We start from the raw sequence: 22,901 nt of genomic DNA on the forward strand, positions 1-22,901 counted from the left end.
AATACTAGTAACACATTATTTATATTTGTGCAGTCATTTTTAAAAAAAGTTGACATGAATAATTCAATTAAAAAGTTATTTTAAATTAATAAAAATGATAAAAGGTTAATTTTTTACGAGAGAATTTAATTACTAAATGAGGAAATTTATTTATTTTATAAATTAAATGTAATAATAAAAGGTGGATAAAATAATTAAATAAAGATAAAATTTTATTTATTTATTTTATTTTATTTTCATTTAGTATAGTGAAAATAGTCAAACAGAAAAGAAGAGTAGAGATGGAGAGCCGGATCCACTAACCCGGATCTGACTTTGATGGGTAACCCAGCGGGTCAGCTATAAAATGGAAGAAAACCCTGGGGTTTCCTCTCTTTCGGCCGCATATATATATCTCTCTTTTTCAACCCGAAGAACCCCTACCCTCTGCCGTCTCCTCCCATCTCGGCAAGCAGACAGCGACCGGCATTTTTCCGGCTACGGACGGGGACTCTATTTCAACCCCACCGGTAAGTCCTTCCAACGACCCTCTCCGTTTTCTGATACATACGTATGTATATATATCCATTTCAACCCCACCGGTAAGTCCTTCCAAAGACTCTCTCCGTTTTCTGATATAAAGTATATATATACATGCGTTTGCGGGCTTTTTCGAAAAATGACGGCTGGATCTATAACAAAGGAACCGTTGGATCGTCTTGCTTTTCGGGTGTGCGAGTCACCGTGACCGGGGTTGGCCGATGATCGGATCTGATGACCGGAAACCACTGGCCACGGCGGCCGGCGGTGTTTTTTTAGCGAAGTTGTACATGTTTTGGCCGAAAATTAAAACCTAAACCTACTAAAATCCAACCGTTAGATTCTTTCGATTTCCCGCACTAAGACAAGGCGAGTTAAACGGTCAGCTCCGATCGTGGGAATCCGCCATGTCATATGAGCTCGAGCTCAGCAAAGCTCGGTCGGGTCGGGTCGATTACATTACTAACCCTAGGTCTCCTTAAAGCTCACTAGAAACCCCAGCTCTTCCCTTCTTTCGCTCGCCACAGCTTCGGAGCTGTTTCTCAAGTAAGCCTCAAGCCATTCGGTTTCTCGCTCTTCTGTCCAACTATCTCTAGGGTTTTCTCTCTGCTTGGTTTGCTCTATTTGAATTGAATCTGTTTTCGGTGTTATCTGTGCCGAAAGGACCATGACTTGTACATACTCGCAGAGTGTACCTAAAAAGTGCAAAGGATCTATGCGCCGATATGTTTTGTGTCTGAATTTTACTCAGCGTTGCGATTTTATAGTTTGATATCCATATGCGGTTTCCACTTTTATTTATTTATTTTTTTCTGTAAATTTTTCCAGTTTTATTTATGTTTGTGATTTGATGTTTCATTTGAGATTGTTGTGTTTTGTTGTTCTCCATGGTTGATTGTTAGTTGATGTTTAAGATTGTTTATGTGATGAACTCTCGAAGATTTTAACTGGCCTGAGACAATAGAGGGAGAGGGGGGGGGGGGGGGCTTTTGTGCTCAATTTTTATGTTTATGCTAGTTCACTGTTTCAATTAGGTGTCAATAATTGGAGAGGTGGGAAAGAAATATCACTTTACAACATTTTAGTGAATTCTAATTGGTTCAAGTTAGACCCTGAGGTGCTGTTGCATTTCATCTTTCCTGTTGTTTTTGTGTTAGTTGTATCAAACTACTCTATATTTCATTGATATTATGACAATTAGATTTGTTATTAGGTTGGTGGTTGTTGGGTGTTCAAAAGCCACTGCTAAGGTAGCTGAATTGACTGCAAATAGGCAGTTTCAGCTAGTCATAAACAGTTGGCACTGGGCGGGGTCAGCTACATGAGTTCTATACTTCCACGTATCTCTTTCCATGATTATATCCTACTAAGTTTATAGAATATTGTGGGGTAAAAAACTCATACATGTGAGTGTGAGCTTCGTAGAGAAAAAAGTGTTGTTCATATTGCATACAGAGTAAACATCAGCTTTTATTTTGTTGGATCTAGTAAAGTGGTGACATTTTTCAACAAGCATGGACAACAATGAATCGTGGTTTCTAGCTTAGGTTGTTTGTTCTAGCTATTTTCTTGTCTTGGGTTGTAAGTTGGTAATTCTAGTGGCCATAATTTTTTAGTGCTTATTTTATCTGAGGTGGAGGTCATCTATGGATGTTCTCTTCATGGTCGGGTTTTAGCATAAATCTGACTGCTTAATCATTTCCAGTTTGTTGGTGGCATGCACATTAGGTTAATTATTTCCAGTTTCATAACCAAGCATTGATTGCCAACACCCATCAACATCTAGATTCAGTTTAATCATCAATAAAAAATGATACAATGGTTTGCACTTATTTGTTGATTGCACTCCTAACTTAAATTTATCATCCTTATGAAAATGGTATGCCAAAAAGGAGTGGATGGAATATAATAAGTACATTTTTTGACATGAAGAGGTTTATTTTAAATTAAACTAACCTGCTTAATTATGATGATGGGTATACCTTGATGTCTGACAAGGTGTATATTTTCCTTTTTTCTTTTTTCATGCTAGTTTTGCATGATAATATAATCCAGTTTTACTTTTGTTGGCTTATGCTGCAGTTCTTTTAATCAGAGATGGTGAGAATTAGTGTTCTGAATGATGCTCTCAAGTGCATGTATAATGCGGAGAAGCGGGGAAAGCGCCAAGTGATGATCAGGCCATCCTCAAAGGTCATCATTAAGTTCCTACTTGTGATGCAGAAGCATGGTATACTGTGGCTAACGTGCATACAAATTCCTCTTGCTATTTCCAGTTTGTTGTTAAGTCTCATGTATTTTACTTGTCTGGAAACTCATGGTTGTCTTGTAATAGGATACATTGGGGAGTTCGAGTATGTTGATGATCACAGGTCTGGTAAAATTGTGGTGGAACTGAATGGCAGGCTAAACAAGTGTGGGGTCATCAGTCCTAGGTTCGATGTGGGTGTGAAAGAGATTGAAGGGTGGACAGCTAGGTTGCTTCCTTCAAGACAGGTTAGCACGGGAATTCTTCAAACTTACTACACTTCAGGAAACTTACTAACTTAGTTACTAATAATAATAATAACTGAAACCTCTTCTAACGAGATGTGTATGGGCTAATAATGTTCAGTTTGGGTACATTGTGCTGACCACATCTGCGGGTATCATGGACCATGAGGAGGCACGGAGAAAGAACGTTGGTGGCAAGGTGCTTGGCTTTTTCTACTAGGATATGTTGTAATGCAGCGATATTTGCTTGTGATGAGGTTTTAGGGGATACTCCTCAGGAAGAGGTTTACAAACTGGGCTAGAATAGTTTGATGTTGGGTTATTTTCTTGTGTTTTGCTCCAAATGCGAGTATAATGTCATTTACCCGCAATTGATAAACTTCATTGTTTTGAATTTTGATTTTGTTCGACTTTTGATTAAAGAGATTGATGATGTTCGGAAAACTTGACATCGTTGTTCATTCTCTCTCGTGTCCTCTTAAATTCGAAAAATAGATATTAAAACTAGCCAGCCATTCCCACGTTAGCAAAATAGTCAAACTTGTGTTTAGGAATCAAACTTGGTTCTAGAGCTATGCTTAACAACAAAATTATCTTTATCTTTCGAGTCATCTTCATCAGAGGAACTCCCTAGATTATCACTTCCAAGATAGTTGGAGTGATTGCTGTCTGAATCTTTTTCAGAATCTTTTACAACTTCAAATGATGGATCTACATCATTCAGGCCATTTGCTTCTTGTTGTGCATTGTCCTCAGCTGCTTGTTCTTTTATTGTCTCAACATTTGCATTTAGATTAGCGGTATCATGTTGTCCTTCATTATCTCCCTCTCTTCTTACTTTTCGCTTACTTCTTTCTTTACTCTTCTTAATATGTTGCCTTGTAACTTGCAACTCTTCTTCCTCATCATTTGATAGATTAGTAGTAGGCCAAACATATATTTTTATTCTTGTACTTTTATATATTTTTTGTGTGTGGTCATTTGAACTTTTTGTTATTCCGATTTCACTCATAGACTATACATTTTCAAGCTAATTACACACTTTAGTGAAAGCCACACACACTCAAATGCCTAAATTACCCTTCATGCACATGTAAGAGGTAGGTTGACAAAAGAAGACCAATAGTCGGTCGATGGTGCCTCTGACCGTCTGCCTTTGCCATGGCCTTTCTTTTCAAATAGCGAGTAGAAGAAGCCTTCGGCTTGTAGCTAGCATGGAGGTATGACTTGCGACGGGCAAGTTGAGTAACCGATAGAGGCAAAGCTTCTTATCATGTGTAACCGATAGATAACTAGCAACCAAGGCCGTCTACAACCATGAAGTTGTAAAGATGGAAATGATGTGAAAGGACAGTGGCGGCACTTGGTGTTTCAAAAAACCTAGGCTTATTTTAAAGAAATCAAACGATCGAAGGCACCATTGACTGGGAAGATGAAGTAAGAGGTCGGTCGACAAAAGAAGACCAACAGTCGATTGACAATTCCTCCAACTGTCAGTCTTCTTCTTTAGTTGCGACAACCAATCGTTTGTTCAATCAGTTCGTCTTTTCTAATCGAGGACCCATTTGCCTCTTTGCCTTCCACCTCCATCGATGCTTTTTTACCTTGATTATTTTCAATCATAGTCGATAATCATCTTCATCTTTTGCCATAACTGTCGACTTGCGCCTTCTTCTCCATCCTCTGTACTTGTTACTAGGCACCTCCATTGCCTCATTATCGGCCATTGAAGGAAGAAGTTGTGGCAGGGATAATGGCCAAGTATTGGGGGGTAATTCGAGCACTTCAACGCTCGTGTGTTGTACGCTCTAATTGAAGTGTGCAAATGATTTGAAAATGTATACTCTAGGGATGTAATCAAAATAATAAAAAGTTTGGATTGATACAGAAAAAAAAATGTGAAAGTACAGGGCAAAAATATGTATTTGGCCCTTCCACCAGTTCATCAAAATCTATTCCAAGCCTTCTAAATCTTCAGTTTTTTCTACCCCATCAACATTAGGTAAAGAATTAATATCTTCACATTCTCTTTACCAAATAGTCATTGCCCAAACCACCTTCATTTATTGAAACAAGATATATGAGAACACGTGGTTGATTAGAGTTGTCAAGAGAAATTTTATCTACTTTGCCCTCATTCTCTTAGTAATTATTAATTGTGTCCCCATCTACCAACCCTTCGCACAATGTAAAAACACTCTCATCGCAAAATATTTCACCAAACACATCATTTCATTTCAAATAAATTGCACTAACCTTATTAAGATTTAACACATTAGCAATAATCCAATGAATAAAATTTCTTCCAAGTCAATAAACTTAGGGTGCTCAGTGATTTTTCCATCCAAATATTGACATTCTTTTTTTACCACAGTTCCACTAAGAAAAAATCTCGAAATTAATGTCACGTCACTCATCCTATAATTAAAAAATATACATAAAATTAAATAAAGTGTTGATTGCATTAAAACCCTAACAAAAACAAACACATAAACCCAAATGGCCTCCATTTAACTAGATTCTTTGCATCGATTTAGTTAAAATGAATAAGCAAAATCAATATTCTACGCGAGATCGTTGAACATATGTTGTCATGCATTCAAACAAGAGTGTGGTATGTGACATGCCCTCGAAGATTTAAGACAATGAAAAAGGAGGCCATGGGTCATCAAAAGATTACATCATACAAGGGTCCACACAAGTGTTTGATTACGATAATAAGAAGTCATCGTTAGTTGGATATTAGTTACCTTGATCATGTAGTAGAAGATTTGGTGTTCGAGCAAATAGAGGCTTGTTAAGAAATCTGTGTAAATCAACACAACCAAAGCCTTTACAGTACCAACGATCCAAGAATATCCAAACAAATTAAAAAAAAAATGAAATACGAACGCATACATACAGATTCAGCAGAAAAATAGAAAATGGACAAGGCATGTACGTGTTTGTATTTGAAAGAATTCTACTTGTAGCAGGGGTTTCGTCTCTAGTCAATCCACTAGAAATATGTACACAAGAGATTTACAACGATTATACAAGCCAATACGAAATCAACAACAGGATCAAGAAGATAATACAAATCGAGAATACAACGCTAAACCAAATCGACGATTACAACACTCTCACAACCAATCTTCTAAACCTATCTCTCACACTCAAATCCCATGAGTTAACAGCAAAAGATATATACCAAATTTCAAATTGCTTCCGCTCTTCCTCTTGTGCGTGATTCTTCTGTGTGCACTATTCTTCTTCTTTCTTTCAAGATTAAGGCAACTGTTTATGCCTTCTCTTGTGCAATTTTAATCTGCTCATATGTAGCAGATGCTCCCAATTCCTCTCTATATGTGTGTGTGGACCAAGGGACACGGCTGGGATTAAAACAAAAGAACAATAAAGCAGATTTAGGCTTGGGCTTTTAACACCAATTGCCCAACCCAATATATTTATTTATTTATTTAACTAGCCAAATACATTTTGAGTCACATATCAACAAATTTCACCTTGATTCAAGAATGGATTGGTAATGGATTTGACTAAATATCCCTGCAACTCTCCCAGCTACAACGGGAGCACATTGAGCAATGACAAAGCTTGCTCAAACTTTTGACTCGAGACAGACTCGACTAATACATGCCTTATTATGGGCAACAAAAACCTCTATCAAGACTTTTATAAACAGCACATCAGGGCTAACTCTAGGACTTTCATTAGATACGAAAATTTTCTAAAGTTCCACCTCAAGACTGACAAATTTTCACCTCAAACTCTACATTATCAATTTGTTCAGATTCTTATAATTCTACAATACTAGGCACACATCTACTTCTAGACCTACATCAGTTCATCAAACTTAATTTTTTTTCCTGTTCAATATTCAAAGACTTTCCATTCTTTAAACTTCTCAAAAGCTTCATTTTTATGACTAAGAAAGAATACCTAAAATCTTTTACAAAATATTTATCAACAAAAGAAAGAAAAATATCAGGCCCTAGTCAGAAAACAGGGACACGAGAACAAATCCCAAAAGACAGATAAAGCAACCTATAACCCATTGAAATCAACTATAACACAAGCATCTATGAGAACCTACACCCCATAACACAAGATTCATAAAACTCTCTAGGTTACTAACCTAATCGAATCCAATCATGCCTAACATGCTTAACTCTAACAAACCTCTTATGACCAATGTGTCCTAGCCATTTCATGCCTAGACTCCAAAGATAAACAGCCCTTCCACACTCTCATATCCCTCTGATAGATTTGTATTTTCTTTCTTATACTTTTTTTGCCTCGAATGACAGTTTCTCCTAAGATGACCTTCTTGTGAGATTAAGATAATTTTTGATTTTCAGCATATCAAGCATATCAAGGGCATCTAAAGTGGTTTCTAAAAGCATTTAAATATAAAGCATTTAATGTATTAAGAAAGGCTTTATAGTAGAGTCTTTCTGTTTTCCAATATAGTATTTATAGCATTAATTCTCTAGGAATCTTCTTGTATTCCTAAACTTCTGTAAATGCCTTGATTAGCCTTTATGGTTGTTTGGCTCTATATAAAGAGAAAATAAATGAGAAGCCTATGGGAGATTTTGATAAAAAAAAAAAAAGACTATAGCTCTCCAATATCATCCAACGTTTGTGACTCTCTCAAAAGTTTTATTTTCTAAAACCACTATACTTCTACATGCACCAACACTTCTTTCTTACAAAACCAACAAGTCACCGGTTTTGAATTCTTTTTACCCTTAGATTTAGACTCACCCTTACCTCTAGAATAAGATTTCTTATTCGACTTATTTTTAACATATAGACCTTCAACAAAACTAGAATTTTGTTTTTTCTTAGTTTCAAGGTCTCTTGATCTTATGGTTGATAAAACATCTTCTAGGGTTAGAAAAGTTCTACCATATTCTATTGCAGTTCTTAAATCTCTATAGGATTCTGGAAAAGAATTCAACAGAATAATTGCTTGATTTTCATATGATATTACCTCATTATGTTAGCCAGACCTATGGTAATTACATTGAAGTCGTCTAAATTTTCTTCTAAAGACTTTAAGTAGTCCATTTTAAAACTAAACAATTTTCTTTTCAGGTGAATTTTGTTAGTCAAAGATTTTACCATGTAAAGGGACTCAAGTTTTGACCATACCTTTGCAGCAATGTTCAAACCATTTACCTGTCGTAATACATTTTTAGCTAGGCTTAGGATATGATAAGGCTATACGCCAACTCATCCATTTCCTAGCTTTCCACGGAGGACGTAGCCTCTTTCTTATCATTTTCATCCTTTGGCACAACTAGTGCCTTTGAGCACTGGTTTTGTACCAAGATGGCCTTCATTTTCTACTACCACATCCCAAAATCACTGTGACCATTGAACCAAACTTTTCAAGTTTCATCTTCATAGGTGCCATCTTTGATTCTATTCTTGCATGGAAAACAAAAGACCAACAGCAACACAGAAACCAAAGCCAAAAATAGCAACACAGAATTTAAAATAGAATAAGAATGGAACAAGAATAACACAGAATGAACAATGTACACATAACACAGATAACAAGGAGAAAATTACAACCACAAGAACAATACAAGGATCAGATTGCAAAGTTCCAAGAACACTAAGCAATACAATCAACTTAACTAATTTCTTAGAAAGAATCAAGTGATATACACTTGTAACATGAAGTAAAACACACTCCTATCAGCAATAAATCTTGCAATAAAAAAACGATAACAGTAAGAAATCAACATCAACAATGAACAAATGAGAGACATAATCCAATCCAGTAAACTATAAATCAATGACTATCTCTTCAAACCTATCTTGATTTCGATTTAAAATACTCAAGAACACGGTGAGAATTAGGGCAAAATAAATATGTTCTCTATAACCCTAACTTAGGTTTAAGAACAACACGAAATCAAAAACAAGAAACTACATCCATCGCAAATACCATAAACAAAAAGAACAAGAACCACAAGCAGAACAGGATATCAAAAATCAATCCAATATGTCTCACCGGACATAAAAGACTTAGGGCAAAGAAAAAGGATATTTACTTACTGAATCAAAAAATCGATCGCAGCCTCCGATCTTCCTCGAACGTCGCGGCCTTCTATTCTTTCGATAGACTTCGATCCGTTTTCACGCGTTCTTGACCCTCCGATCCCGGCTCTTTTGATCTTGAAGCCAACTCCGACTCTGATACCACTTGTTAAGAAATCTGTGTAAACCAACACACAACCAAAGCCTCGGCAGTACCAACGATCGAAGAATATCTGAACAAATTAAAAGAAAATGAAGTACGAACGCGCGCACGCAGATTCAGTAGAAAAACAGAAAATGGACAAGGCATGTACGTGTTCGGATTCGAAAGAATCCTACTCACAGCAAGGGTTTCGCTCCTAGTCAATCCACTAAAAATGTATACACAAGAGATTTACAATGATTATACAAGCCAATCTGAAATCAACAATAGGATCAAGAAGATAATACAAACCGAGAATACAACGCTAAACAAAATCAGCGATTACAACACTCTCACAACCAATCTTCTAAACCTATCTTTCACACTCAAATCCCATGAGTTAACAGCAAAAGATACATACCAAATTTCATATTGCTTCGGCTCTTCCTCTCATGCGTGATTCTTTTGCGTGTGCATTGTTTTTCTTTCTTTCAAGATTAGGGCAATTGTCCATGCCTTCTCTTGTGCAATTTTAATTTGCTCGTATGTAGCAGATGCTCCCAATTCCTCTATATATATGTGTGTGGACCAAGGGACACGACTGAGATTAAAACAAAAGAACAATAATGTAGACTTAGGCTTGAGCTTTTAACACCAATGGCCCAACCTAATATATTTATTTATTTATTTAACTGGCCGAATACATATTGAGTCACATATCAACAAGGTTTTTATCAATGACACATTATTGAAAGATTTAGTACCAAGTGAGCTACCAAAAGGCATGATGGGATGCAAAATAAAGGATAATTGCATTGATATTTGATAATTTGGAGAAATCTTACAACAATCTGCATCCAATAATGAATTGATTTTTGGATCTCCAATCATTTTCAAATGAATAAGTTATGTTCAAGATATTTCTCATTTATTTTTTTTTTCTAAAAAGGCAAGTTTTTTAAAGAAATAAATAATTAAGTTTTATTTTATTTTTAAAAATAGGCTCAATTTTTAATTTTATCAATTAAAATACTCTACTTTCAGTTTGCTTTTAATTATGGATCATTATTTAACACGAGTCGTTCTACAGGGCCTGACGGGCCTACCGAGCGGCTCATAGAAAGGGGGCAAAAAGACGATTTTGCCCCCGCCCACTTTGCAAATTTGCAAAGCGGGCCACTGCCCCCTCGCTCTACGCGTCTCCCATGCTTGCCATGGCCGCCACTCACCTCTCTGTCGCGCCTCCCTGCAGTCGCCCGGCCTCACCTCCGTCACCTCACCGCCTCACCTCGCCAATAGTCGATGCAGCGACTGTCGACGAGGCGACAAAGACGAGGTCGGGCGATTGTAGCGAGGCGCGGCGGCCATGGCAGGCAAGGGAGACGTGCAAAGTAGGGGGGAATCCATTGGAGGGAGAGAGAGAGAGAGTTGGGCATGGGGGCAAAATGGTCTTTTTACCCCTTTTCAATAAACTCATCGGACTCTCTAGCATTTTCCATTTAACACTATTAATACCTGTTATTACCTAATGATGAGGCCACTGCATCCCATCTCTCACTCTCTCTCTCAAGGACGTCGTGGAATATTAGGGGGAAGTGTCCGTGACATGGCTAGAAACCATTGATTTGCTGGGTAAAAATTGGTAGGACTCTTAGTGCTTGACATGTTTGAGTTTGATTGATGGTATTCATATTTTTAATATTGAAATTAAACATTTGAAATGATATGTAAAACCCAACTCAATTGAGGTTCAATGTCTTCATGCCATAAAAAATTGAGCCTACTTTTAAAAATAAAGTAAAACTTTTAAGTATTTTTTCAAAAAAAAATTAGAATCTGTTCTCTTTATTGTTTTCAGGACGTTTTTTCAATTTTTTAAAATAGCAAAAACGTGTTTACTTTCATATTTTTAAAAATACATTTTCAAAGATAATTTTTTTTTTTTATAAAGAAAACTTAAAATAACAAGTGTTTTTAGTCTAAACACTCTCAAAAATCCAAAACACAAAAAATGCTGATTGCTGAGTGTCATTTTCTCTTTCTTCTTTCTTTTTTTACTTTTCTTCCCGTGCTCGCCATCTCTATCACTGCTGCGAGCCGTTGTCGATCACCCCCTATTGTCTGACCACCCACGCCTTCCGTTGTTGACGTCATTCGCTCCCCTTGCGTCGCAACCAACAACTCAGATTTGTCGCCTCTAATCGCCGAACAACAATCGTCAATTTCCAATCATCGCCATCGTTTGAATCGCAGTGTTGCCTCACCTTCGCCGTCTGCCTACACCTTCCATCCCTTCCTCTTGTGACTCTTCATTTCTCGCCTTCTATCCATCTCTTCTTTTTGAAACTAGGGGTACCGTCTCAACTTGTGGAATCAAAACATAACTTTTGGGTTCAATATCATGTATTTCGAACATAATTTTGAAAAATAATTATTTAGGAAAATGGATTTGAAGCCTGGTTATGGAATACATTTCTTTTGTAGTTAATTTGAGAGCACTCTAAATTTGCTTGTTGATGTCATATTGGATCTGTATACACTAATCCATTTTCTCCTAGATAAGATTTATGATTTTGAAAGTGCAAGAATGCTAGCTTGGGGGATTATTCCTCAAGTGTGTTATGGGGTGTATTTGGAATGAAAGAAATATGAAAGATTTTAAGAATGTGTTTTTTAATTTTTTATTTTGAGAAACAATTTTTTAAAATGACAAACAAAATGTGTTTTCAGTTTTCTTTAAACAGGTTATTAAAATAAAAAATTAAAAATAAATTTAAAATTAAAACGTAAAGAGAAAGAAACTTAAGTAGTGTTCTTTTTGTGTTTCAGTTTTAAGTTTTGGGTTTTGAATTTATTTTTAGTTTTATGTTTTAAGTGTTTGTTTTAAGATTTTTAAAAACGCGTTCTTTTTGTCATTCTGAAAAATTGTTTCTCAAAACAGAAAATTGAAAAATGCATTTGTTTTTAAATTTTGTAAAATGTTATTTTATGATATTTTATTTAAGAAATTTGATTCGAAATAAATTTTAAATATTTATTAATAAATTATAAATTTAATTTAAAAAATTTCAAATATAATATAAGTTATATAATTTAATCATATATAATATGTTAAAATTACAAAATACATTCTAAGTCATTTTTAATTTCACTTAACTATTAATTTCATAATAATATTATTTTTACCTATAAATATAAATTTGATATTAATTTTGTGATTTAAATTATCCACAACATAAATATTTAAAAAATTATAAATTATAAAATAACAAAATATTAATTTATTCAAAATTTTAAAAATATCATTAAAAAAAACTATATTATTACATTAGGCGTGGAGGTGGTGGCGGTGGGGAGAAATGGCAGAGGGCGGTGGCAGGCGATCGGATTTGGGCGTGGCGGGCGGTACTAGTGGCCGATCTGGGAGTGAAGGGCAATGGCGGGGGAGGAAGGTGGTAGTGGCAGGCGATGGCTGTGGCGGATCTGGGCATAGAAGGCAATGGCGGATCTGGGCGTGGAAGGCAGTGGCGAGCGGTGTTGAGCGGATCTGGGCTTGGAGCGCAATGGCAAGGCGAGGGTAATGGCGGTGACGGCGAATTTGGGCATGGTAGGTAGTGGTAGTGATGGCGGTGGCGAGCGTGGATGAGAGTGATGGTAGTGGTGTGGATGGTGGTGGTGGCGATCGACCTTGAAAATAAAAGAAAAGAAACAAAAGAAAGAAAAGAGGTGAAAGAAAAGAAGTGAAAAGTGTTGTTTTATGTGTTTTCGATTAAAGGGGTGGTTTTGGCTGAAAATAGCCAAAATGTGTTTTTGTCGTTTTGAGTTTTTTGTGTGTTTTGCAAAATGTGTTTTTGAAAATGGGCAAAAAAACGCGTTCTGAGTATTTTAAAAAATTAAAAATGAAAAGCAGACTAAAAACACCAAAGCCATCTTTTCAAAAATAAATAAGCCCTCAAACATAATTTATTCTATTGAAAATGATTAGAGATCCAATATTAAAATTACGGGCTTAAAGCTTAGCCTAAGTCCAAGTCCAATGCCCCTCACTGCTCCAAATGGCTTAGCAAACAGAAAACTTTGGTGAGGGCAATTTCGTTCTTTAATTCACTAAACCAATGTTCCATATAAATATGGCATTACCCTATAAATAAGCTAACTCATTCTGGCTGAAAAAAAAAAAAAAAAAAAAAACTTATTTGAATTTATTTGTTAAGATAAATGAACTAAATTTAAATATAACTTTGAATATTAATTTATAAATAAATTGAGTTTAATCTCAATAAAGTTCGACTCGTTAAAACTCGTAAATAAATTTAATTAGCAACTCATGAACAGATTCATTTATTTATAATTTTATAAATATATTATTTAATATAAAATTACTAAATTTTAAATTATTGTAATATTTATTTCATTTTAAAGATAATATAATATGTGTGTGTGTGTTTTAAAGTATTAAACCCTAATTCTAATTTCTAAGAAAGCACATGTCCCTTTTACTTAACTCTCCTAATTTCTTTAATTTTTCAACAATTGACTTTCATCGTATTTTTCTTCTTTTTGTGAGATTGCAACTCATTAATTAGTGTCGACTCAAACTCTGTCTTTATTCTTTTTCTAGTCTCTTCAAATGTTTATTCTCTTTGTCCATTCTCATAAGTTTAAATTTGAACTTAACTCAATAAAAAAATTTCATAAGATCGAGTTCATTCATTCATATAAAAAAGTTTTTTGTGAGTTGAGCTTGAACCCGAGCCAAGTTGAACTAAATTTAAGCTCAACAAAGTTGACTTGACTCGTCTCGACTCAATTACATCAATATTAATAACTCATTATTTACATTTGTACAATAAATTTTAAAAAAGTTGACATGAATAATTCAATTAAAAAGTTGTTTTAAATTAATAAATATGATAAAAGGTTAATTTTTTGTGAGGGAATTTAATTACTAAATGAGGAAATTTAATTTTTTTTAAATTAAATGTAATAATGAAAGGTGGATAAAATAAGTAAATAAAGATAAAATTTTATTTATTTATTTTATGTAGTTTTCAATTAGTATAGTGAAAATAGTCAAAAAGGAAAGAAAAGCAGAGTGGGAGCCGGATCCACTAACCCGGATCTGACTTTGATGGGTGACCCAGCGGGTCAGCTATAAAACGAAAGAAAACCCTGGGGTTTCCTCTCTTTCGGCCGCATATATATATATATCTCTTTTACAGCTCGAAGAAACCCTACCCTCTGCAGTCTCTCCTCCCATCTCGGCAAGCAGACAGCGACCGGCATTTTTCCGGCGACGGACGGGGACTCTATTTCAACCCCACCGGTAAGTCCTTCCAACGACCCTCTCGTTTTCTCATACATAAGTATGTATATACATCCGTTTCAACCCCACCGGTAAGTCCTTCTAACGACTCTCTCCGTTTTCTGATATAAAGTATATATATACATGCGTTTGCGGGCTTTTTCGAAAAATGAAGGCTGGATCTACAACAAAGGAGCCGTTGGATCGTCTTGCTTTTCGGGTGTGCGAGTCACCGTACCGGGGTTGGCTGATGATCGGCTCTGATGACCGGAAACCACTGGCCACGGCGGCCGGCGGTGTTTTTTTAGCGAAGTTGTACATGTTTTGGCCGAAAATTAAAACCTAAATCTACTAAAATCCAACCGTTAGATTCTTTTGATTTCCTGCACTAAGACAAGGCGAGTTTAACGGTCAGCTCCGATCGTCGGAATCCGCCATGTCAAATGAGCTAGAGCTCGAGCTTTTTCAGCCAAGCCGAGCATGAGCTCAGCAAAGCTCGGTCGGGTCGATTAAATTACTAGCCCTAGGTCTCCTTAAAGCTCACTAGAAACCCTAGCTCTTCCCTTCTTTCGCTCGCCACAGCTTCGGAGCCGTTTCTCAAGTAAGCCTCAAGCCATTCGGTTTCTCGCTCTTCTGTCCAACTATCTCTAGGGTTTTCTCTCTGCTTGGTTTGCTCTATTTGAATTGAATCTGTTTTCGGTGTTATCTGTGCCGAAAGGACCATGACTTGTAGATACTCGCATAGTGTACCTAAAAAGTGCAAAGGATCTATGCGCCGATATGTTTTTGTTTCTGATTTTACTCAGCGTTGCGATTTTATAGTTTGATATCCATATGCGGTTTCCAGTTTTATTTATTTTTTTATTTTTTTCTGTAAATTTTTCCAGTTTTATTTATGTTTGTGATTTGATGTTTCATTTGAGATTGTTGTGTTTTGTTGTTCTCCATGGTTGATTGTTAGTTGATATTTAAGATTGTTTATGTGATGAACTCTTGAAGATTTTAACTGGCCCGCGATAATAGAGGGAGGGAGAGAGGGTGGGGGGGGGGGGGTTGTGCTCAATTTTTATGTTTATGCTAGTTCACTGTTTCAATTAGGTGTCAATAATTGGAGAGGTGGGAAAGAAATATCACTTTACAACGTTTTAGTGAATTATAATTTGTTCAAGTTAGACCTTGAAGTGCTGTTGCATTTATCTTTCCTGTTGTTTTTGTGTTAGTTGCATCAAACTAAAGAAATATCACTTTACAACATTTTAGTGAATTATAATTTTTTCAAGTTGGGCCCTGAAGTGCTGTTGCATTTCATCTTTCCTGTTGTTTTTGTGTTAGTTGTATCAAACTACCCTAGATTTCATCGATATTATGACAATTAGATTTGTTTTTAGGTTGGTGGTTGTTGGGTGTCCAAAGGCCACTGCTAAGGTAGCTGAATTGACTGCAAATAGGCAGTTTCAGCTAGTCATAAACAGTTGGCACTGGGTGGGGTCAGCTACATGAGTTCTATACTTCCACTTATCTCTTTCCATGATTATATCCTACTAAGTTTATAGAATATTGTGGGGAAAAAACTCATACATGTGAGTGTGAGCTTTGTAGATAAAAAAGTGTTGTTCATATTGCATACGTAGTAAACATCGGCTTTTATCTTGTTGGATCTAGTAAAATAGTAACATTTTTCAACAAGCATGGACAACAATGAATCGTGGTTTCTAGCTTAGGTAGTTTGTTCTAGCAATTTTCTTGTCTTGGGTTGTAAGTTGGTAATTCTAGTGGCCATAATTTTGTAGTGCTTATTTTATCTGAGGTGGAGGTCATCTATGGATGTTCTCTTCATTGTCGGGTTTTAGCATAAATCTGACTGCTTAATCATTTCCAGTTTGTTGGTGGCATACATTAGGTTAATTATTTCCAGTTTCATAACTAGGCATTGATTGCCAACACCCGTCAACATCTAGATTCAGTTTAATCATCAATAAAAAATGATACAATGGTTTGCACATATTCCGTGCTAGTTGATTGCACTCCTAACTTAAATTTATCATCCTTACGAAAATAGTATGCCAAAAAGGAGTGGATGGAATATAATAAGTACATTTTTTAACATGAAGAGGTTTAGCTTAAATTAAAGTAACCTGCTTAACTATGATGATGGGTATACGTTGATGTCTGACAAGGTGTATATTTTCCTTTTTCCTTTTTTTCTTTTTTCATGCTAGTTTTGCATGCTAATATAATCCAGTTTTACTTTTGTTGGCTTATGCTGCAGTTCTTTTAGTCAGAGATGGTGAGAATTAGTGTTCTTAATGATGCTCTCAAGTGCATGTATAATGCGGAGAAGCGGGGAAAGCGCCAAGTGATGATCAGGCCATCCTCAAAGGTCATCATTAAGTTCCTACTTGTGATGCAAAAGCATGGTATACTATGGCTAACGTGCATACAAATTCCTCTTGCTATTTCCAGTTTGTTGTTAAAGTCTCATGTATTTTACTTGTCTGGAAACTCATGATTGTCTTCTTATAGGATACATTGGGGAGTTCGAGTATGTTGATGATCACAGGTCTGGTAAAATTGTGGTGGAACTGAATGGCAGGCTAAACAAGTGTGGGGTCATCAGTCCTAGGTTCGATGTGGGTGTGAAAGAGATTGAAGGGTGGACAGCTAGGTTGCTTCCTTCAAGACAGGTTAGCACGGGAATTCTTCAAACTTACTACTACACTTCAGGAAACTTACTGGCTTAGTTACTAATAATAATAATAACTGAAACCTCTTCTAACGAGATGTGTATGGGCTAATAATGTTCAGTTTGGGTACATTGTGCTGACCACATCTGCGGGTATCATGGACCATGAGGAGGCACGGAGAAAGAACGTTGGTGGCAAGGTGCTTGGCTTTTTCTACTAGGATATGTAGTAATGCAGCGATATTTGCTTGTGATACTCCTCAGGAAGAGGTTTACAAACTGTGCTAGAATAGTTTGATGTTGGGTTCTTTTCTTGTGTTTTGCTCCAAATGCGAGTATAATGTCATTTACCCGCATTTGATGAACTTCATTGTTTTGAATTTTGATTTTGTTCGACTTTTGATTGAAGAGATTGATGATGTTTGGAAAACTTGCCATCGTTGTTTGTTCTCTCTCGTGTCCCCTTAAATTCACAAAATAGATATTAAAACTAGCCAGCCGTTCCCATTCATCTGTATTCCCCCTCTCCTGAAAGTTGTGTGTGTTTGAGGCACCCACATTAGCAAAATCGTCGAAAACTATCGCTTAAACCAATTATATATTTGGTTTTTTTGTCTTCATCCTTCTTAAACTTCATATTAGATGTGTTAAGAGGGTTTTAAGTTAATTAAAATATTTTGATACGTTAAACAAATTTAATGGTTAAACGATTAGACTCTGTAGGTGCGTGGTAAGGTTAAGGCTTGTATAAAATGTACATACATATATATACATATATAAGATTAAAGGTTTCTAACCAAGATTATTGTTTAAATTCACTTTTGTGCCCTTCATACTCAAATTCGTTGTCAGAAACCATCAGAATCAGAATCATCAGATTCTGTTAAAAATTGGTCAACTCTTTGAGCAAAAACTTTACCAAATCAAACAGAGTTATCAAACAGAGTTCCCATCTTCTACGTCAATCCAAAAGGGGGAATGTTCTGTGTCTGAATCAACTCCTCCTTACCATTTACATTTACATTATGATATTCTTTTTTGAAAAAGCATATAAAATGTGTGGTAAAATATACAAATATAACGTGACAATTAATTAACAATACCTCACTTTTCAAACATACACACACAAAGTAGTTCAGAATCACATTTATTCTTCAAACTTGTAAGATGTATTCATATTCCTCAAGAAGAAACATGCAGAACCCATCAACACTGGGTACAATTACAGACACAAGAAGAAGAAGAAGAAGAAGAAGAAGAAGAAGCAGCAGCAATAACAATGAAAGAAAGACACTCACATCCTTTGCTACCTAAGATACAATGCCAAAGCTTCTCGGTTGCCCTAATGGTAAAAAAAATTCACCATCACGACTCAAAAAACCTCACCAATTAACCCACACCTCTTCCACGGCAGCGGCGGCCGCCGCCGAGCGAAACCCACCCCCATCAGGCCGGGCGAAGCGAAGGGGCGGTGGTCTTGCACCATGGATTAATAATGCTCGTGTAAGAGGGAGGTGTTGGAATCCATCCAGGAAGAGGGAAGAGGAAAGAGGGGTCGGGTGGGTTATGTAAGGAAATAAGGATGGTGGGGAGAGTATCTTCCCAGCATATGCTTTGGTTCACAAAACTTTTGTTTGCTCACTCCTCTCTTTTATGCTTTCACTTTCTGCTGAATTATTTGATAATATGTCAAAGATGTGGCATTTGGGCCATTACCTACCTGCTTCCGGTGGAATCTGTCATCATATTCAAGTTTCTCAGTTTCATGCTTAATAAAATATGTATTTTGAATATTAAAATAATTAGTTTTATTATTCAAAAATTACATCAGTTAGGTCCTTGTCATTAGATTTATAATATATGAGTCATCTTTACCTTTTATATATTTAACATGAATTTTTATACATCATTTTAATGGGAGGTCAATATAATTTTTAAAATATGACGATGCACGTTGACTAATCAAATCTTGAGGATTCTAAGTATAATATACTTGTCGTTTAGAATTAGAATTCATAAATGTAATTAGAAATAATAAGATGTTACTTTGTGCACTTTGGTTAATTAGAGCATTCAAAAAATTATTTATTAAATACTATCTCCGAGACTACGACAATACGATTAACTTTGTCGCATTTAGAACTTGTGATTGACAACCACTAAAACAATCGACAAAGACTTCATACTCAAACTTGATAGTTCAATCTAGAAATATGTTTGGTGCACCTTCCTTTTAATGAAATGGAATAGTAAAAATAATTAGTTGTAAATATCCTTTTTATATTATATAAATTAATAAATCTTATAAAAATTATATTTAAATTAACAAATTATATAATTACTAAATATATGTTAAAAAATTATTTCCCTTTCTGGGTAAAAGTATTAAATAAAATTTTATTTAATTTTCAAATAAAATTAATTTTAAGCTGCAACAATAACAAACAAACAACGACAGACAGTGAATGAAGACAAACATATATGTGATATTATGTAATTTGAATAAAAAAAGAGGATAAAAATATCATAATATTCTATGAAATGAAAAGGCTTTCCATCTATTTTGTGACGAAAAACATTTTCATCATTTTGAGGGAATGGGTTATTTCATTCGTTCATAGCAATCAAATAGCCTTTTGTGGGAATCACATTCCCATTCGCTTGCCCTCAATTCTGCCCAACCAAATGTAACCTATATATATGTTTTTGCCTTTGGCTTCGTTTCACCAGCAATCAAAGTATAATTCAAAGCTCTTGTTGATTTGGAGGTCAATTCCCTCGAGAAGATCAAACCCCTTTCTATTCTCCTTATTCTCTTTTTAATGTTTCCCCCAATTTGTGAAGAAAAGAATATTGTCAAGATCCAGTGAAGTACCCTTACATTTAATGCGACTGTTTTTCATTTTCAAATAATCAAAACTTCATTAAAATATTGTCTAAACATTCTTTCATTAAAATTATTCATGATTGAGCTTCAAAATGTAATTCTAACCATTATTATGGACAAGAAAAGGGATGTTCTCTTCAAGTTTTCAAGTTCAATGTTTTATCCATTGATCAATTTGTCAAGTGTATTAAAGAAGAAAAGCTATAAATATAGGAATAAGAAAATTATGCTGAACTAAAAGAAATATTCAAGTGTTGATCAAAAGCTCAAAACTCTTTCAAGTTATATTCTTTTTTGTTTTAGAAAGTTGGAACTTCAAGTGATATACTCTTATTTTATAAACCTAAGTGAGAAGCCTACTTGATACTGCGTATAATATGTGAAAGCTTCTCTGAGTATTTTCTTTGAAAACCTTTATCAATCTTTTTGTTAAGGGTTAAGTGTTTGATCCAACAAAAACACAAATTTTAAATGTTCCAGTTTTAGCCTGTTAAAAATTTGTGTAAAGATTATAGCTTAACCTGCAAAAACTACCAATAATAAGTTGGTTAAAATCTTTAACAAGATGTTAAGATAGTGGAGTAGGTAGTTAGGGCCCAACCACTCTAAATATTTTGTTCTACATTATTACTTTCTTTACATTTTAGAAAATTTACTTTTGGGTAAGCTTAGTCCACCCCCCTCCTAAGCTAGTCAATTGGGCGTGATTCTTGACACATTAGAAAGCTAAGACACAAGGCTACAAATCTTATGAAAACACCTCAACCTAATTCTTAGCGCAGCTAGGTCAAAAGTTAATCACAAGTCACACATACAACGATTAATAGAAGGTAGTCTCCTAGTCCAACAAGGATTTCAACTCCAATGGATTTTGGAATACTTAGGTCGGTTTGGGACTTATATAAACACATTCTAAGGGTAGCTAGGGTTTTGAATTGGGAGAGAACACACATACCTTCTTTTTCCTTCTCTTGGTAAGTCGAATTCTCTTCTATCCTCTTTCATATTTTTCCTTTTATTTTAACTCTTGTTTTGATTTTGAGAGGAAAAATTCTAGCAAAGAAGCAAGAATTACATTTGGCAATTTAAGAATCTCTTCAAGATTGGCGATGGCGACTACAAGAAATTCAAGATTGTGTTTGTTGATCTTTTCTTTAAGTTTTTTTATGTTTTCTTGTAGCCTTGTTTGCTTAATTCTTATGCCTTATTTGAATTTAAACACGTCTAGCTAAATTCTTTTAGTTAGTTTGAAAAACTAACTAAAAGAATTTGTCGACAAGTTCTTTGAATTTGTCAACAATTTCTGTTTTGGCAGTATTAAAATGACTAATTTTTCAAACATTTAATTGGGGGCAATGGTCATTAAATCAAATTTTCATGCTTGGCTGACTAGAAAGCTAAAAATAGAGCATGAAGGAGATTGTGGGAGAGCAAATGAAGAAGTGTAAATGCTTAAGCTAATCATTCATCTTACAATCTTTCTAACCTTTCCAATTTTTCATTCAAAGGCAAAGTGTATTTTTTGTATAATTTGTTTTAGCCTTTGATTTCAATACTGGTGCTTCATTGTAACTAAGAGAGGTATTTATTAGATTCTCATTCATTGTAATACCTAACTTGTTCTTAGAGAGCCCACTTGAGTTTAAGTAAGAGTTTTTAGTGGATTTGAAAATCTTTAGTTGGGTTTAACTGAACTACCATAAATCTCTTATGTTATTTTTTATTCTTGCTTTATATCCTTCTAGTATTGCATTTCACATTTTACATTTTCTGTTTTAATTTATTAAAACCTCATTTCAAGCAAATTTTAAGAAAACACCCAAATTATCCCATTTCTTGGGTGTGTGGTGCCATACTTGAGCTAACCCAACAGAAATGCCTTGTGATGCGAGCTCGTCATTGCCTATGCAATGACAAGGTAGTAAGTTTTCAAGGTATCCTTTGTTGTTCCTCAGGCAAGTGACTAGATCGGGTTAATACTTGTCATGCGAAGAAGACTTCTTCTGGGAGAACATCATTCTGTTGAGAGAACATTCTTTATCCACATGTGAATACCTTGTTTGAGAGAACATTTATTCTCCAGGAGAGTTGACTGTAAATGAGAAATAAGTCCTCTCGAGGATTAAGGTGCTTTATCTTGAGAACCACACTACTATTCGAGAGGAAGAAGTCCTCTGGAGAATAAGGCGCTTTATCCAGGGGAACAACACGTGTTCTCCAGAGATTAGTGTTACAACAACTATAAATATAGTAATCATTATTAATCATTTTACAATCATATTAATGAAATTGTCACATACATGGATGGATTTTTGAAGCACTAGTTTATCAATGTTTTGATTGATATTGGTAGCATTAATAATTTCATGGATGGTAAGGTTGCTAAGTGGTTGGAGCTGTTTGGCTTATCATTTTTTTTAAGGGCTTATAAGCCTTTCTATTTATAAATTGTGTACAATTTAAAAGTTAACTAACGTTTAAAATGATAACGTGTTTGAATAAATTTGCTTTAAGTTGTCATTTATATAATTATGTATTTGATTTGAAAAATATTATAAACTATCAGAACTTAACAAAAATATTAAAATTGACATGTTACTGAATAATATAAATAAAATTCATAAACATACTATTTTTAATAAAAATAAATTATAAATTGATATTCAACAAATAAAATTATTATAATTACATGTTAAAAATTATATATAATTATTAAAAAATATATTAATACAATACATATGTTAAATATATATAAAGATAGAGGAAGCGTGAGTAGCAGATGATGGAGGCACGGGCGGCAAACAAAGGTGAATGACGA

General features: G+C 35.0%; 2 protein-coding genes across 6 annotated transcripts; both read left to right on the forward strand.

The window, feature by feature from the left end:
- Positions 1 to 371: 371 nt before the first annotated feature.
- On the forward strand, positions 372 to 3,473 carry LOC127810164 (40S ribosomal protein S15a-1). 2 transcript variants are annotated; one of them, XM_052349466.1, is made up of 4 exons: positions 372 to 509; positions 2,602 to 2,749; positions 2,855 to 3,015; positions 3,134 to 3,473. In XM_052349466.1, the coding sequence occupies exons 2-4, from the start codon at positions 2,617 to 2,619 to the stop codon at positions 3,230 to 3,232; spliced, it is 393 nt and encodes a 130-aa protein (XP_052205426.1). In that variant the 5' UTR covers positions 372 to 509; positions 2,602 to 2,616; the 3' UTR covers positions 3,233 to 3,473. The 2 variants fall into 2 exon arrangements, with proteins under 2 accessions (XP_052205426.1, XP_052205425.1); XM_052349465.1 differs by having other exon boundaries at positions 446 to 581.
- LOC127810163 (40S ribosomal protein S15a-1) lies at positions 397 to 17,626 on the forward strand. 4 transcript variants are annotated; one of them, XM_052349460.1, is made up of 4 exons: positions 397 to 509; positions 16,783 to 16,930; positions 17,037 to 17,197; positions 17,319 to 17,626. In XM_052349460.1, the coding sequence occupies exons 2-4, from the start codon at positions 16,798 to 16,800 to the stop codon at positions 17,415 to 17,417; spliced, it is 393 nt and encodes a 130-aa protein (XP_052205420.1). In that variant the 5' UTR covers positions 397 to 509; positions 16,783 to 16,797; the 3' UTR covers positions 17,418 to 17,626. The 4 variants fall into 4 exon arrangements, with proteins under 4 accessions (XP_052205420.1, XP_052205423.1, XP_052205421.1 ...); XM_052349463.1 differs by lacking the exon at positions 397 to 509 and adding an exon at positions 567 to 581; XM_052349461.1 differs by lacking the exon at positions 397 to 509 and adding an exon at positions 14,397 to 14,534.
- Positions 17,627 to 22,901: the final 5,275 nt, after the last annotated feature.

Source organism: Diospyros lotus, chromosome 9 (genome assembly GCF_014633365.1).
Source record: "Diospyros lotus cultivar Yz01 chromosome 9, ASM1463336v1, whole genome shotgun sequence".
Taxonomy (NCBI): domain Eukaryota; kingdom Viridiplantae; phylum Streptophyta; class Magnoliopsida; order Ericales; family Ebenaceae; genus Diospyros; species Diospyros lotus.

What these genes read in the sequence shown, in the direction of transcription:
- LOC127810164 (XM_052349466.1), top strand. Translation starts at nt 2,617, where the DNA reads ATGGTGAGAATTAGTGTTCTGAATGATGCTCTCAAGTGCATGTATAAT. An exon ending in ACTTGTGATGCAGAAGCATG is followed by an intron (nt 2,750 to 2,854) that starts GTATACTGTGGC and finishes GTCTTGTAATAG; the next exon opens with GATACATTGGGGAGTTCGAG. An exon ending in GGTTGCTTCCTTCAAGACAG is followed by an intron (nt 3,016 to 3,133) that starts GTTAGCACGGGA and finishes AATAATGTTCAG; the next exon opens with TTTGGGTACATTGTGCTGAC.
- LOC127810163 (XM_052349460.1), top strand. Translation starts at nt 16,798, where the DNA reads ATGGTGAGAATTAGTGTTCTTAATGATGCTCTCAAGTGCATGTATAAT. An exon ending in ACTTGTGATGCAAAAGCATG is followed by an intron (nt 16,931 to 17,036) that starts GTATACTATGGC and finishes GTCTTCTTATAG; the next exon opens with GATACATTGGGGAGTTCGAG. An exon ending in GGTTGCTTCCTTCAAGACAG is followed by an intron (nt 17,198 to 17,318) that starts GTTAGCACGGGA and finishes AATAATGTTCAG; the next exon opens with TTTGGGTACATTGTGCTGAC.